General features: G+C 42.9%; 1 protein-coding gene across 1 annotated transcript in view; it reads left to right on the top strand.

The window, feature by feature from the left end:
* The window catches only part of zgc:173742 (DNA topoisomerase I, mitochondrial), a 233,252-nt gene that overhangs the window by 214,520 nt on the left and 5,725 nt on the right, over positions 1–13,007 (top strand). The window contains exons 16-17 of the mRNA XM_060924351.1: positions 12,539–12,666; positions 12,898–12,992. Coding sequence (XP_060780334.1) covers positions 12,539–12,666; positions 12,898–12,992 — 223 coding nt within the window. The remainder of the gene's footprint in view (positions 1–12,538; positions 12,667–12,897; positions 12,993–13,007) is intronic.

Here is a 13,007-nt window from a genome sequence, read left to right as displayed (position 1 = left end):
GTTTTCTGGTGTTTAAACGATTTTGCATTGCATAGTTTTCTACCGAAACAATATGAATGAATGAATGAATGAATGAAATTATTTCTATAATACTGTTTACAACATTTTGTTACGTGATAATAAACATGCCATTCCAATGTTATAATCTTGGTCTACCGTAATATTTCTTGAGGAATGCAACTCCGTAACTTTTGACAGATGTCTTAGCCACCCCTTTGGGTATAGCCTACCCAACGAAAGCCAGCGTGTGTGGTGACATTGAGGACTGCGGGTTTCCAAGGTTGGACTGCTGCTTCTGTTAAACGACCTAAATTGCCGAATGCATGCGTCAAAGCACACACTGAGTTTTATTAAAGACCTTATACCATTTCACTTGCCCTTACCCATTCGGATCTGGAAGACGCTTTACAAAAAAGGTGAGAGCGTTCTAACATGCATTTCAGTCTGCTCGCGGCCAATCTAATCCAAGGGGCCTTTTCAACAAGTAATCTGTCGTGCAAGTTGGGCAGAAGCACGCGTCAGGCAGGCAACATGTAGGCCTACAAGTCAGTAACCTATTCAACTAACTTTCATCCGAACTTTAAGTTTTCTACGGGGTCGAGCCACCGTACCAACTCACTCGGGGAATAGGCTCATATCGGCCAAATAGGGAGACGTCTTGGAGAGAAACGTGAGAATGCAAGATGACAGTATGTAGCCACTGCAGGTCACTTATTTTTCAGCATAAGAAAAAACCCTTTGGTTTGACACTTCGCACCCTAATTATGTTGCTTCAACGTCGCGCCCTCCATGCAATTGACAGACATCGCGAAGCGCAAAGGGTGGAGGCTGCATGGGTGAGGGTGATAGCAAGTGACCATAACTTTGCAGAGTAATTAAATCACAGTGCTGCGCACAGACAATGGTGTGGTTTCTTGATTATTTTGTAAAGCATGCGCTTAACTAGTCATTAACAGGAAAAGGTGTGTGATTTATCCTTTATCCACCCCGACTGTGCCATGCGAAGATGCATTCTGCGTCTTCAAAATTCCCCGAAGTCGGCACCGTGCTATCTGTAATCTAACTCTAAACAAACTGTAAGTTATACTGGTTAAAAGTAGGCCTATCTGAGAATGATTTTTTTCCCCGTTTTGAGGTAGATTTTGGGGAAGGTATTTGTGAAGAAGGAATTAATCGCCTGTTCCAAATAGCCGCCTAGTCTCTAATACGCGCCGGGTCTCTTACGTGATTGAGACAAATAATCGCCCGGGCTATTATTTGGTATTTTACGGTATCTGTGAGTGGCAAAAGTATGTGAACCTTTGCTTTCAGTATCTGGTGGGACCCCCTTGTGCAGCAATAACTGCAACTAAACATTTCTGGTAACTGTTGATCAGTCCTGCACACCGGCTTGGAGGAATTTTAGCCCATTCCTCCATACAGAACAGCTTCAACTCTGGGATGTTGGTGGGTTTCCTCACATGAACTGCTCGCTTCAGGTCCTTCCACAACATTTCGATTGGATTAAGGTCAGGACTTTGACTTGGCCATTCCAAAACATTAACTTTATTCTTCTTTAACCATTCTTTGGTAGAACGACTTGTGTGCTTAAGGTTGTTGTCTTGCTGCATGACCCACCTTCTCTTGAGATTCAGTTCATGGACAGATGTCCTGACATTTTCCTTTAGAATTCGCTGGTATAATTCAGAATTCATTGTTCCATCAATGATAGCAAGCCGTCCTGGCCCAGATGCAGCAAAACAGGCCCAAACCATGATACTCCCACCACCATGTTTCACAGATGGGATAAGGTTCTTATGCTGGAATGCAGTGTTTTCCTTTCTCCAAACATAACGCTTCTCATTTAAACCAAAAAGTTCTATTTTGGTCTCATCCATCCACAAAACATTTTTCCAATAGCCTTCTGGCTTGTCCATGTGATCTTTAGCAAACTGCAGACGAGCAGCAATATTCTTTTTGGAGAGCAGTGGCTTTCTCCTTGCAACCCTGCCATGCACACCATTGTTGTTCAGTGTTCTCCTGATGGTGGACTCATGAACATTAACATTAGCCAATGCGAGAGAGGCCTTCAGTTGCTTAGAAGTTACCCTGGGGTCCTTTGTGACCTCACTGACTATTACACGCCTTGCTCTTGCAGTGATCTTTGTTGGTCGACCACTCCTGGGGAGGGTAACAATGGTCTTGAATTTCCTCCATTTCTACACAATCTGTCTGACTGTGGATTGGTGGAGTCCAAACTCTTTAGAGATGGTTTTGTAACCTTTTCCAGCCTGATGAGCATCAACAACACTTTTTCTGAGGTCCTCAGAAATCTCCTTTGTTCGTGCCATGATACACTTCCACAAACATGTGTTGTGAAGATCAGACTTTGATAGATCCCTGTTCTTTAAATAAAACAGGGTGCCCACTCACACCTGATTGTCATCCCATTGACTGAAAACACCTGACTCTAATTTCACCTTCAAATTAACTGCTGATCCTAGAGGGTTCACATACTTTTGCCATTCACAGATATGTAATATTGGATCATTTTCCTCAATAAATAAATGGACAAGTATAATATGTTTGTCTCATTTGTTTAACTGGGTTCTCTTTATCTACTTTTAGGACTTGTGTGAAAATCTGATGATGTTTTAGGTCATATTTTAAAGGGTTCACAAACTTTCAAGCACCACTGTGTGTGTGTGTGTGTGTGTGTGTGTGTGTGTGTGTGTGTGTATATATATATATATATATATATATATATATATATATATATATATAATCAGACCTTTCCGTGGCTGGGAAGTTATTTAATTTGAAGGGATTCTCCAGCAAATAATGTGCATGAAATCGTTCGCTTCGTGCAGTCAAGCAGACAGAGGAAGTCCATGTGCGCATGCGCAGGTTTATCATCGTCGTCTTTTGGGTTATACGGCAGCTGGCATCCACAGTGTTGCATTACTGCCATCTACAGGTTTACCTTGACCGTACACTGACAGTTACTGTACATCATTCTGTCACTCAACGAACACCGAGGTGCTCGCTGACCGCTGATATGTATTAGTTTGGTCCTGCGTTTCCTTTCCTTCGCAACACATCTTTTCTTCTCACTTTCTGTTACTGTAGTCGGTCTTTCACATTTCATTTGTGTCCTCCATTTTTCTCCCGTTTCAAATTTGTATCCCACAATGCCTTGCGCAAACAGGGAAAGCCCACCACATGATGCATGACATAGTATCTTGAATTGGGTCATGGTGAAGCAGGAAAAAATAGCGGAGAATTTAGGGCCATGTGGCCCTAAATTCATTAATTGCTCTATTTAAAAAAAAAAAAAAGTAAAATTGGAAGTCTGTGATTGGAATTCAGTAGCTTTCGGTCCACTGAACAAAAATAACTGGTTGTCGGGGAAAATTCTTTTTATGACCTACACTTGAAAAATCTGAAAGGCAGTCTAGCTTTAATTTGTATTAATACTGCAGTATTAGTGTTGTCACTCTCAAAACCTGGAACGTTATGATTTACACCTGTAGTGGGAATGATGATCAGCTTTTCATCGTTCAAATCGGAAGTTATTTTAGCTTGCGTTCACACTGAACCATCTTGTGATTAACTCCAACTGAATTCCCCCATTAAAATGTGTGCATTTCAGCACCATCTTAATTTGCACCCAGACGTTCATGGTGTGTGTTTGCTCGCATGCACAATTAAACAATTAAGTCATTCTGCATCTTTTTTGGGAATGCTTGTGGCCATAAATAGTTACCAAGTAATTAGTGAAATCTGTGTGTGCAATTTACACTTTTTTTTTTTTTTAAATAAACAAAGCCATAATTAAAAATAACCTGTGCATGTGACATGTCTACTGCTACTGTGTTTGTGTTTATATACTACTGGGGACCAGATGTCCCTAGTCTGGTTAACACCAGACCATATCACAAGTGAAATATGGTCTGGAATCCGCCTATTGAATTTCTCGTAGGGGAGGTGTGGTTTATGATTGTCAACGGCCGTTTATTGGACGTTGCGAATGTCTATCATTTGGCGTATACGTAGCCCATGGCCAATCATGGCAGTTGTACCCGGTGACGTAGTTAGAGCGATGAAGAAGACGAAGAGGCGAAGAAGAGAAGGAAAGAGAAGGCAAAACAAAAATAGGAAAACAATGGCACCGAACGATTACTGCCGTTTGTGCAAGACAAAGCTTGATCGAAAGTTTGGTTCGTATCGCTCGCCGCCATGTTAAATGTGATCCGTAAACAGTCCCAAATAAACTACAAGCTTCCGTTTGTCGAGTAGTACGCGTCACCGTCTTTCCACCCCTCCCCACTCTCTGATTGGCTCCCTAACTCAGGCGAGCCTTTAGACCATAGTTTCCATGCTGTCTTTTCAGATCGGAACGATTGTGCAAAGCAGCATGGGATTTCCCAGGCTAAGATGTCCCCACAAGGATAGTAAAATCTGACAGTTTCGACCTTGTGGGGACATTTGGATGGTCCCCATCGGAAAATTGCTGGGGTTTTTTTTGTTTGTTTAAACAAAAAAAAAAAAAAAGTCAAAAAGTTTCCTTTTCACTACTGAGGCTAAGGTTAGGTCGAGGTGCAGGCACAGCATTAATAAACTACAATAATACTTGTCAATGGAAGGTCCTCATATGGATATTGAAACAAGTGTGTGTGTACATAGTCAAGTCACCGATGGAAGATATGTGGTGTTAAAGGTGCTACATGTCAGAATTTGTAAGAATTTAAGTTTAAAGGATGGAACAAATTAATGAAAATTATGAAAAGAATGGGGTGGCACGGTGGTGTAGTGGTTAGCGCTGTCGCCTCACAGCAAGAAGGTCCTTGGTTCGAGCCCCGGGGCCGGCGAGGGCCTTTCTGTGCGGAGTTTGCATGTTCTCCCCGTGTCCGCGTGGGTTTCCTCCGGGTGCTCCGGTTTCCCCCACAGTCCAAAGACATGCAGGTTAGGCTAACTGGTGACTCTAAATTGACCGTAGGTGTGAATGTGAGTGTGAATGGTTGTCTGTGTCTATGTGTCAGCCCTGTGATGACCTGGCGACTTGTCCAGGGTGTACCCCGCCTTTCACCCGTAGTCAGCTGGGATAGGCTCCAGCTTGCCTGCGACCCTGTAAAAGGATAAAGCGGCTAGAGATAATGAGATGAGATGAAAAGAATGTGAAGAAATAACTGTTTTGACGTTCCGTCAAAGGTGTTTATGTATGGTTTTGCAGAGATATCTGCTGAAGTTAGCATACTACCCAGCTAGCCCCGAGACAGGACAGTCCATCCGTCTGTCTTGTAATACCACTCTGTGCCTCAAGAGGCGATAGTGAGTGACTAGCATCTAGTCTGCCCTTAGTCCAAAATAGTAGGAGTCACACAGAGAAACGACCAGTATCATCGGAAAGAGTAAGTTCTGCTCTTTATTTTGATGTGTGGTACATTATGAAGCGATAGGGATTTCTTGACTTATTCAACCAAGAAGCAGGAGTGTGAAAATGTGTGAAGAAATTGGTAAAGATATTACCTTGCAGAAGTTTGATTTGTTTTCATCGTGTGATTACTTCGGTATGTACAAATGCTGTAGAAATGTGACAATGCAATGACGAGTTCATGAGTAATTCAAACGAGTAATGCGTGAGGAGATGGACGCAGAGCTGTATGAAGTTTGGTGTAAAATCACTTTTTTTTTTTCTCGCCAACACTTCACTTCATCTCATAGACAAACAACTAGCAACGTTGGAAAGGTAAGGCGTGCTGTTTCATGTTGTATGCGATCATGATGAACACTTCGTGAGCAATTCAGTGTTTCCCCTGCTGTTGTTTTGCCCCCACATACATGTTTTAAGGTCTGGGGGGGACAGGAGTGCAGTTCTGTTGTAAAAATTGTTCAAATTATTGTTCTAAAGTAAATGTGAAGACTTAAATATGACTCCTTTAACTGTTTGTTCAGGTCCAAATGTTCTGTAGCCGCAGGGAGGGGTCCTGCAGGTGACCATCCTCATCCAAAAAAGCCAGTAAACTTGGGGGAAACGCTGCAATTCAACCGAAGAGAAGGGATGTGAATTTGGGTTCGATCTGCATCAGCCAGATTTGGTTACAGATCTGGCGTGTCAAGAGTCATAGTGGACTCGTGCTCACTGCTGAGGCAGTTTTCAGGCTAAAAAAGGAGTTAACCAGGCTGTAACGTGAACTACAGCCTGACGGCACACGTGGAGATTGTGTTATCTTGACCGGCTCTGAGTTGTTGTTTTTTTTTTTTTTTAATATTATGACTGTAAAGTTAGATCGTATGAACCCCATAGTGGATTGACTAACAATCGCTTTATGCTGTATTCAGTGAGTGAGTGATGATTCTGTGGGATTAGTGATGGTGCGTTTGAGAGAAGGAGGAAGAGGGATTGTGCGTTTCCTTGTTTCACACTATAGGGCTGGAGACGCCAACTTTCTAGTGATGTACTGCCCCTTAATTTTTTGGTATATACAGTGGTGCTTGAAAGTTTGTGAACCCTTTAGAATTTTCTATATTTCTGCATAAATATGACCTAAAACATCATCAGATTTTCACACAAGTCCTAAAAGTAGCTAAAGAGAACCCAGTTAAACAAATGAGACAAAAATATTATACTTGGTCATTTATTTATTGAGGAAAATGATCCAATATTACATATCTGTGAGTGGCAAAAGTATGTGAACCTCTTGGATTAGCAGTTAATTTGAAGGTGAAATTAAAGTAAGGTGTTTTCAATCAATGGGATGACAATCAGGTGTGAGTGGGCACCCTGTTTTATTTCAAGAACAGGGATCTATATGATGGCCCTTTTCCACTACCCTTTTTCAGCTCGCTTCAGCTCACTTCAGCCCGACACGGCTCGCGTTTCGACTACCAAAGAACAGCACGACTCAGCTCGCTTCAGCCCTGCTTAGCCCCTAAAACTCGCACGGTTTTGGAGTGGGGCTGAAGCGAGCCAAAGCGAGCCGAGTGAGGTTGGGGGCGTGAGCAGACACTCCCCTGTGCACTGATTGGTGAGGAGGAGTGTCCTCACATGCCCACACACGCCCCGCGAGCACGCTGGGATCTGTAAACACCGTAAACCCGGAAGAAGAAGAATTACGAATTACGAGAATTTCTGAAGCCTTATGCGCCTCGCCTCATCTATACGCTCTTGCCAGTATCTGTTGGCGTTGTCGGTGACAACAAGCCACAGCACCAAGACCAGCAACACTAACTACTCCATGTCCTCCATGTTTATTGTTTACTATTCGGGTCGTGAGACTACCGCTTAAAAGATCACTGATGTCACTGTTTGCGCTGCTTAACGACATCACGTGACGTCCACCCACTTTCGCTAACTCCACCCAATGTGTCCACCCACTTCCAGCCAGCACGGTTCAGCGCGGTTGTAGTCGAAATGCAACTCCAATAGCCCCACTCAGCTCGACTCAGCACGGCACGGCTCAGCCCGACTCAGCCGCGTTTGTAGTGGAAAAGCGGCAAAAGTCTGATCTTCACAACACATGTTTGTGGAAGCGTATCATGGCACGAACAAAGGAGATTTCTGAGGACCTCAGAAAAAGCGTTGTTGATGCTCATCAGGCTGGAAAAGGTTACAAAACCATCTCTAAAGAGTTTGGACTCCACCAATCCACAGTCAGACAGATTGTGTACAAATGGAGGAAATTCAAGACCATTGTTACCCTCCCCAGGAGTGGTCCACCAACAAAGATCACTCCAAGAGCAAGGCGTGTAATAGTCGGCGAGGTCACAGAGGACCCCAGGGTAACTTCGAAGCAACTGAAGGCCTCTCTCACATTGGCTAATGTTAACGTTCATGAGTCCACCATCAGGAGAACACTGAACAACAGTGGTGTGCATGGCAGGGTTGCAAGGAGAAAGCCACTGCTCTCCAAAAAGAACATTGCTGCTCATCTGCAGTTTGCTAAAGATCATGTGGACAAGCCAGAAGGCTATTGGAAAAATGTTTTGTGGCTGGATGAGACCAAAATAGAACTTTTTGGTTTAAATGAGAAGCGTTATGTTTGGAGAAAGGAAAACACTGCATTCCAGCATAAGAACCTTATCCCATCTGTGAAACATGGTGGTGGTAGTATCATGGTTTGGGCCTGTTTTGCTGCATCTGGGCCAGGACGGCTTGCAATCATTGATGGAACAATGAATTCTGAATTATACCAGTGAATTCTAAAGGGAAATGTCAGGACATCTGTCCATGAACTAATGTTTTGGAATGGCCAAGTCAAAGTCCTGACCTTAATCCAATCAAAATGTTGTGGAAGGACCTGAAGTGAGCAGTTCATGTGAGGAAACCCGCCAACATCCCAGAGTTGAAGCTGTTCTGTATGGAGGAATGGGCTAAAATTCCTCCAAGCCGGTGTGCAGGACTGATCAACAGTTACCGGAAACATTTAGTTGCAGTTACTGCTGCACAACCAGATACTGAAAGCAAAGGTTCACATACTTTTGCCACTTATGGATGTGTAATATTAGATCATTTTCCTCAATAAATAAATGACCAAGTATAATATTTTGTTTCATTTGTTTAACTGGGTTCTCTTTATCTACTTTTAGGACTTGTGTGAAAATCTGATGTTTTCGGTCATATTTATGCAGAAATATAGAAAATTCTAAAGGGTTCACAAACTTTCAAACACCACTGTAGGGTATGAATTTGCCAGGTGGCCAATTCTTATACATGACACCTTTAAACGCCGTCTCTCACACATACAAGGGCTGATTTGCATACCTGCCAACCTGTACGCATCTTGCGTAGCCGCTACGAATTTTTACCTCATTGTACGACTCTACGTTTTCACATTTAAAAAGTACGCATATCGTCCAAACTCGCATTTCAGTCAAGTTCTCGCTGAAGTTGATACCGCTGATCTGTGAGAAAACTCAAAGCCAGAATGGAACGCTTTGCCCAATCCCCCCGCCCCTCTTCAGCCCCTCCCCTTCCTCCTTCGCGTCTCTGACTTGAGTGCAGCGGTGCAGCCAGGTGGCTAGAGCGAGTCGGGGATTGAAACGTCGGTTAGAGACGTCGTTTTTATATTTGTAACAGAAACGGTTGTGTTTCACGTGTACTCGAGCTTCCTAGCCGTTATTTTGTGCATTTACAACACCAACAGTACAGGCTAGTTCTTCATTTAACTTCAAAGCCGTCACTCGAGGTTGCATATTCGATGCGGTAACCAACGAAACCTGATTACAATTCCTCTCGCGCTCTCACTGAATCACTATGATAAGTACCACTTTATTGATGTGCTCAACAAAACGTAGTGTGTTGTATATCTTAAGGGCAGTCGGTGACTTCTGTCAGTGGTAGCCTAGAATGTTTGCAGATGATGTGAAGTCGAAAATTGGTCATCCCTCTTATGAAAAAACCTGCGTGGTACTGCAGTATCAAATGCTTTTTTCTACAGTATTACTGCAGTAAATGCAATATTTCGAATGCAAATGCAATAGTTTGCACATGAAAAAGGCATACTACAAAATACTGCAGTGTACTGTATAATGCAATATACTTCCAACATGTTAAAAAATGCAAAAGTCTAAACCTATTGCATGGGAAATTTGTGCATACCATGTTCTGTGTTGAAAGTGCCTTTTTTTCCATACTGTATTAATTTAATGTGTTATTTATTTTGAAAGAGTGGCTCTGGTTTAATTTCATTTCATTTGCACATGTATTTAAAGGGCTGATGACACGAACATGACTCTATGCAATTTCTTAAATAAACTATACACCATGGCAAACGTGTTAGATTTCTGTTATAATTACGTGAAAAGAAGCTGGAAATTACGCGAATATCCAACTTTTAATTGCACAGCGCAAGAAAACTGGGTCCGTGGCTCGCGGCCATGTTGTGACATCAGCGGAAGAACACGCTGCAGTTCACTGGCTGTTCTACTCAATGGAAATGGCGCATGAAAACGCCAGTGAACTCTCTAGCTCTTCCTCTTCTGGGAGTCTAGAATTGCGTTGTGAGTGGGATAGATCGGAAGAATCAAGTGATGACGAACACGGGTGCATCCAACCGTACAGGTTTGAACCTGTTACTGTGCAATCGGAGAGCGACTCCGACTCCAAGATGGACAGCGGACAGGCAGACAGCCCAGCATTGAACACCACAAGGTTGGATAACAAGGATTGGTAGGTCAACCCGTATTTGTTCAAAATGTTACGGAATCAATATTTTAATATCGTGTATTGTTGTCTTGCATGTGTAAACACTGCTTATATCATGTAAGCTGTATGCTACACTGAATACATAGTTCCTAATGGAGCATGCAAACGGCTAACATAATAAGCTTACGACTGTGCCTGATCCGTGATACATTTAGGATAATATTGGCAGGCACGTCTTCTAGTTTATGGCTTCTTAGTTTTATCCTTGAATGAAGCAAAATATTTGATAACCTACATCAGCGTAAGCAAATGACAATCTGTAGCCTACTTGTCTGGCTAAGTTAGCTTTCCCTCAGTGTTTGCTTTGAGAAACAAATTCTTTCAACTTGGCAATAAGAGACCACAATGCAAAGGCAAAATACTACAACTGCTACTACAAATCTGTCACATCAACAAACCAGCAAGTGAGGAGGAAGACTAGGCGATATGATGCCCATACCCATAGATCAGTTTTTTTTGTATTAGTACTAAGAAGACGTAAACAAACCATCCAACACCATCGAAGACAGTGCAAGCTTTCACAAGCAAATACATGACTGATATCACGCCGACTTTATGATTATCATGAATGCGTACTCTGATGTGTACTCTATGAGCGCTCTGGAGCGAGTCACTTCCAAGATGGCCGCGCAGACCGCATGGTTACTATTTTTAGCATCATGTCGGAGCACTCTATAGCTCTACGTACCTTTATCTTATGTCGTTTCTCAACACATGTTCTGACAGTTGGACTGTCTTTGGAGGAGTCGCCTTGTCCCAGGCGACTGCTGGATCCGGCATAGCTACTAGTAGACCCCCTCCGGAATACTGTAGGCACTGCTGATGGTAGTAACACACGTTTGTGCTGAACTGAACACCCAAGAGATTCCTTTAAGCTGGGAAGTGTGTCAAAACAATCCAAATCGAAGTGTTCAGAGCACAGGACGGATGTTGGTGAGGGCTCCCACTTGTCACGAGTGCGCCTGACTTGCTTCACGCACTTCGCATGCAGCTCGGGATCTCTGGGAAACTTGAATAAAACTTACCCCATCCTTGTGGGTTTTGGAGCAAAAGCCGGCAACACAACGCGAAGGCATAATAACTATATATATATATATAATGTATAATAATAATACTAATTATGTTGAACTGAACACCTCTCGCATCAACAACAAACTGGTAAGTGAGGAGGAAGGTTCTTTCGCTGACGTCATATAGCTCCTCCTTCTCTTTCGTCTCCTGGGTGCTGCAGCCCCGTCAAATTTGCCCAAATAGCTGCGTTTTTTATCATAACTTGTAAAATAGGCGCCTTCGTGAATGATATGGATCATCGGGAATTACTTTTTATGTTATAAAACATCGCCAAAGATATCAAAAACGTGTCATCAGCCCTTTAATGTTTTTTTTTTTTAAAGATTTTTTTGGGGCTTTTTTCACCTTTATTGGATAGGACAGTGTAGAGACAGGAAACGAGCAGGAGAGAGAGACGGGGAGGGATCGGGAAATGACCTCGGGTCAGAATCGAACCCGGGTCCCCGGATTTATGGTATGGCGCCTTATCCACCTGAGCCACGACGCCCCAGCCCTTTAATGTTTGTTGTGCTTTTCAAAATGGAAGGAAGTTCCCAAGAGCCATCAATAACAGTTTCCCAAAGTCTATCAATAGGAATGTTTTACAAAACTGGACCATGTTCCCAAGGTCAATCAATAAAACTGGATTGAAAGTGTTTTTTTGGTCTGCTGGTTGTGGTCTGTGGAGGCGCATGCGCGCCGGGTTGGGGTGAGGTTGACGCGGGGGGGGGGGGGACTCATGAAATTGTAAAATTGTACTCATAAAATTTTTTTTCAAGGTTGGCAGGTATGGATTTGTATATTAGCAGTTGTGTGAAATTCCCTCACCCCTTCTAAGTAATAAATAAAAAATGGCAAGGCGTGATGATGCAGATAATGAAATCAGTTATGGGATGGTGTTATGCAGTCCAACAGGAAACAGAGTTTCTGTTGTCACCCTGACGTTGAGAACTTATTTTTTAAAAAAAACAGCGTGTTCCAGAATGTTTTATTGCTCTTATACTACAGAGATTAGACAACTGTTGCAATTCGGTGTAAATAAACAGATGTGTTGCTCGTCCTGCTGAGAGAAGTTCATAATGTTTATTCTCTTGTGCTTGCTATTCATTTGTTTGTTGTGGTATAAACGTAGGACCAAATAGAAAAATGCACGCCATCGAAATGAATTAACTCATCAAATGGGCACAGAATTGTCCATGCGTAAAACTTGACCTTTTTTTCATTTTATATTCTGCTGAAGAAGAATGATGATTTATCATCCATCAGGTCATCTCTGTCTTTCTCTCTCTCCCTCATGTACAGCTTCAGATAACCAGGCAGAGAAGTTGCTGTCCTATAACAGAGCGAACCGTGCGGTTGCAGTTCTCTGTAACCACCAGCGGGCGCCGCCAAAGACCTTCGAGCAGTCCATGGCCAACCTGCAGACTAAGGTGAAGAGTTACAGCACGGAAAAGAACAAACTTGAATACCCAGTGCACATTCGTGTTCATTTCGATAGTTTGCGTGACGTCAGCTTGATAAACTGCTGCTAAATCTTTATTCATGTCCTTGCCGGATCTTGTGCTTTGTAATGTCCCATGGGTCGCTCTGGTTATATCCCTGCCTGATCTTTAGAGACGTTGTTGCTGGATATGTGACTTGCTGTACGTCTCTCTTTTTAGATTGAGAATAGGAAAGAGCAGCTAGCACTGGCTAAAAAGGAACTGAAGCAGACCAAGAAGGAAGCCAAAGGAAGCTCAGACAACAAACTGCTGGCGTACGTTCCCTTTCC

This window comes from Neoarius graeffei, chromosome 6, assembly GCF_027579695.1.
Source record: "Neoarius graeffei isolate fNeoGra1 chromosome 6, fNeoGra1.pri, whole genome shotgun sequence".
Lineage (NCBI taxonomy): Eukaryota > Metazoa > Chordata > Actinopteri > Siluriformes > Ariidae > Neoarius > Neoarius graeffei.
Note: the sequence above shows the minus strand (reverse complement) of the source record. Positions and strands in the feature narration are given on the sequence as shown.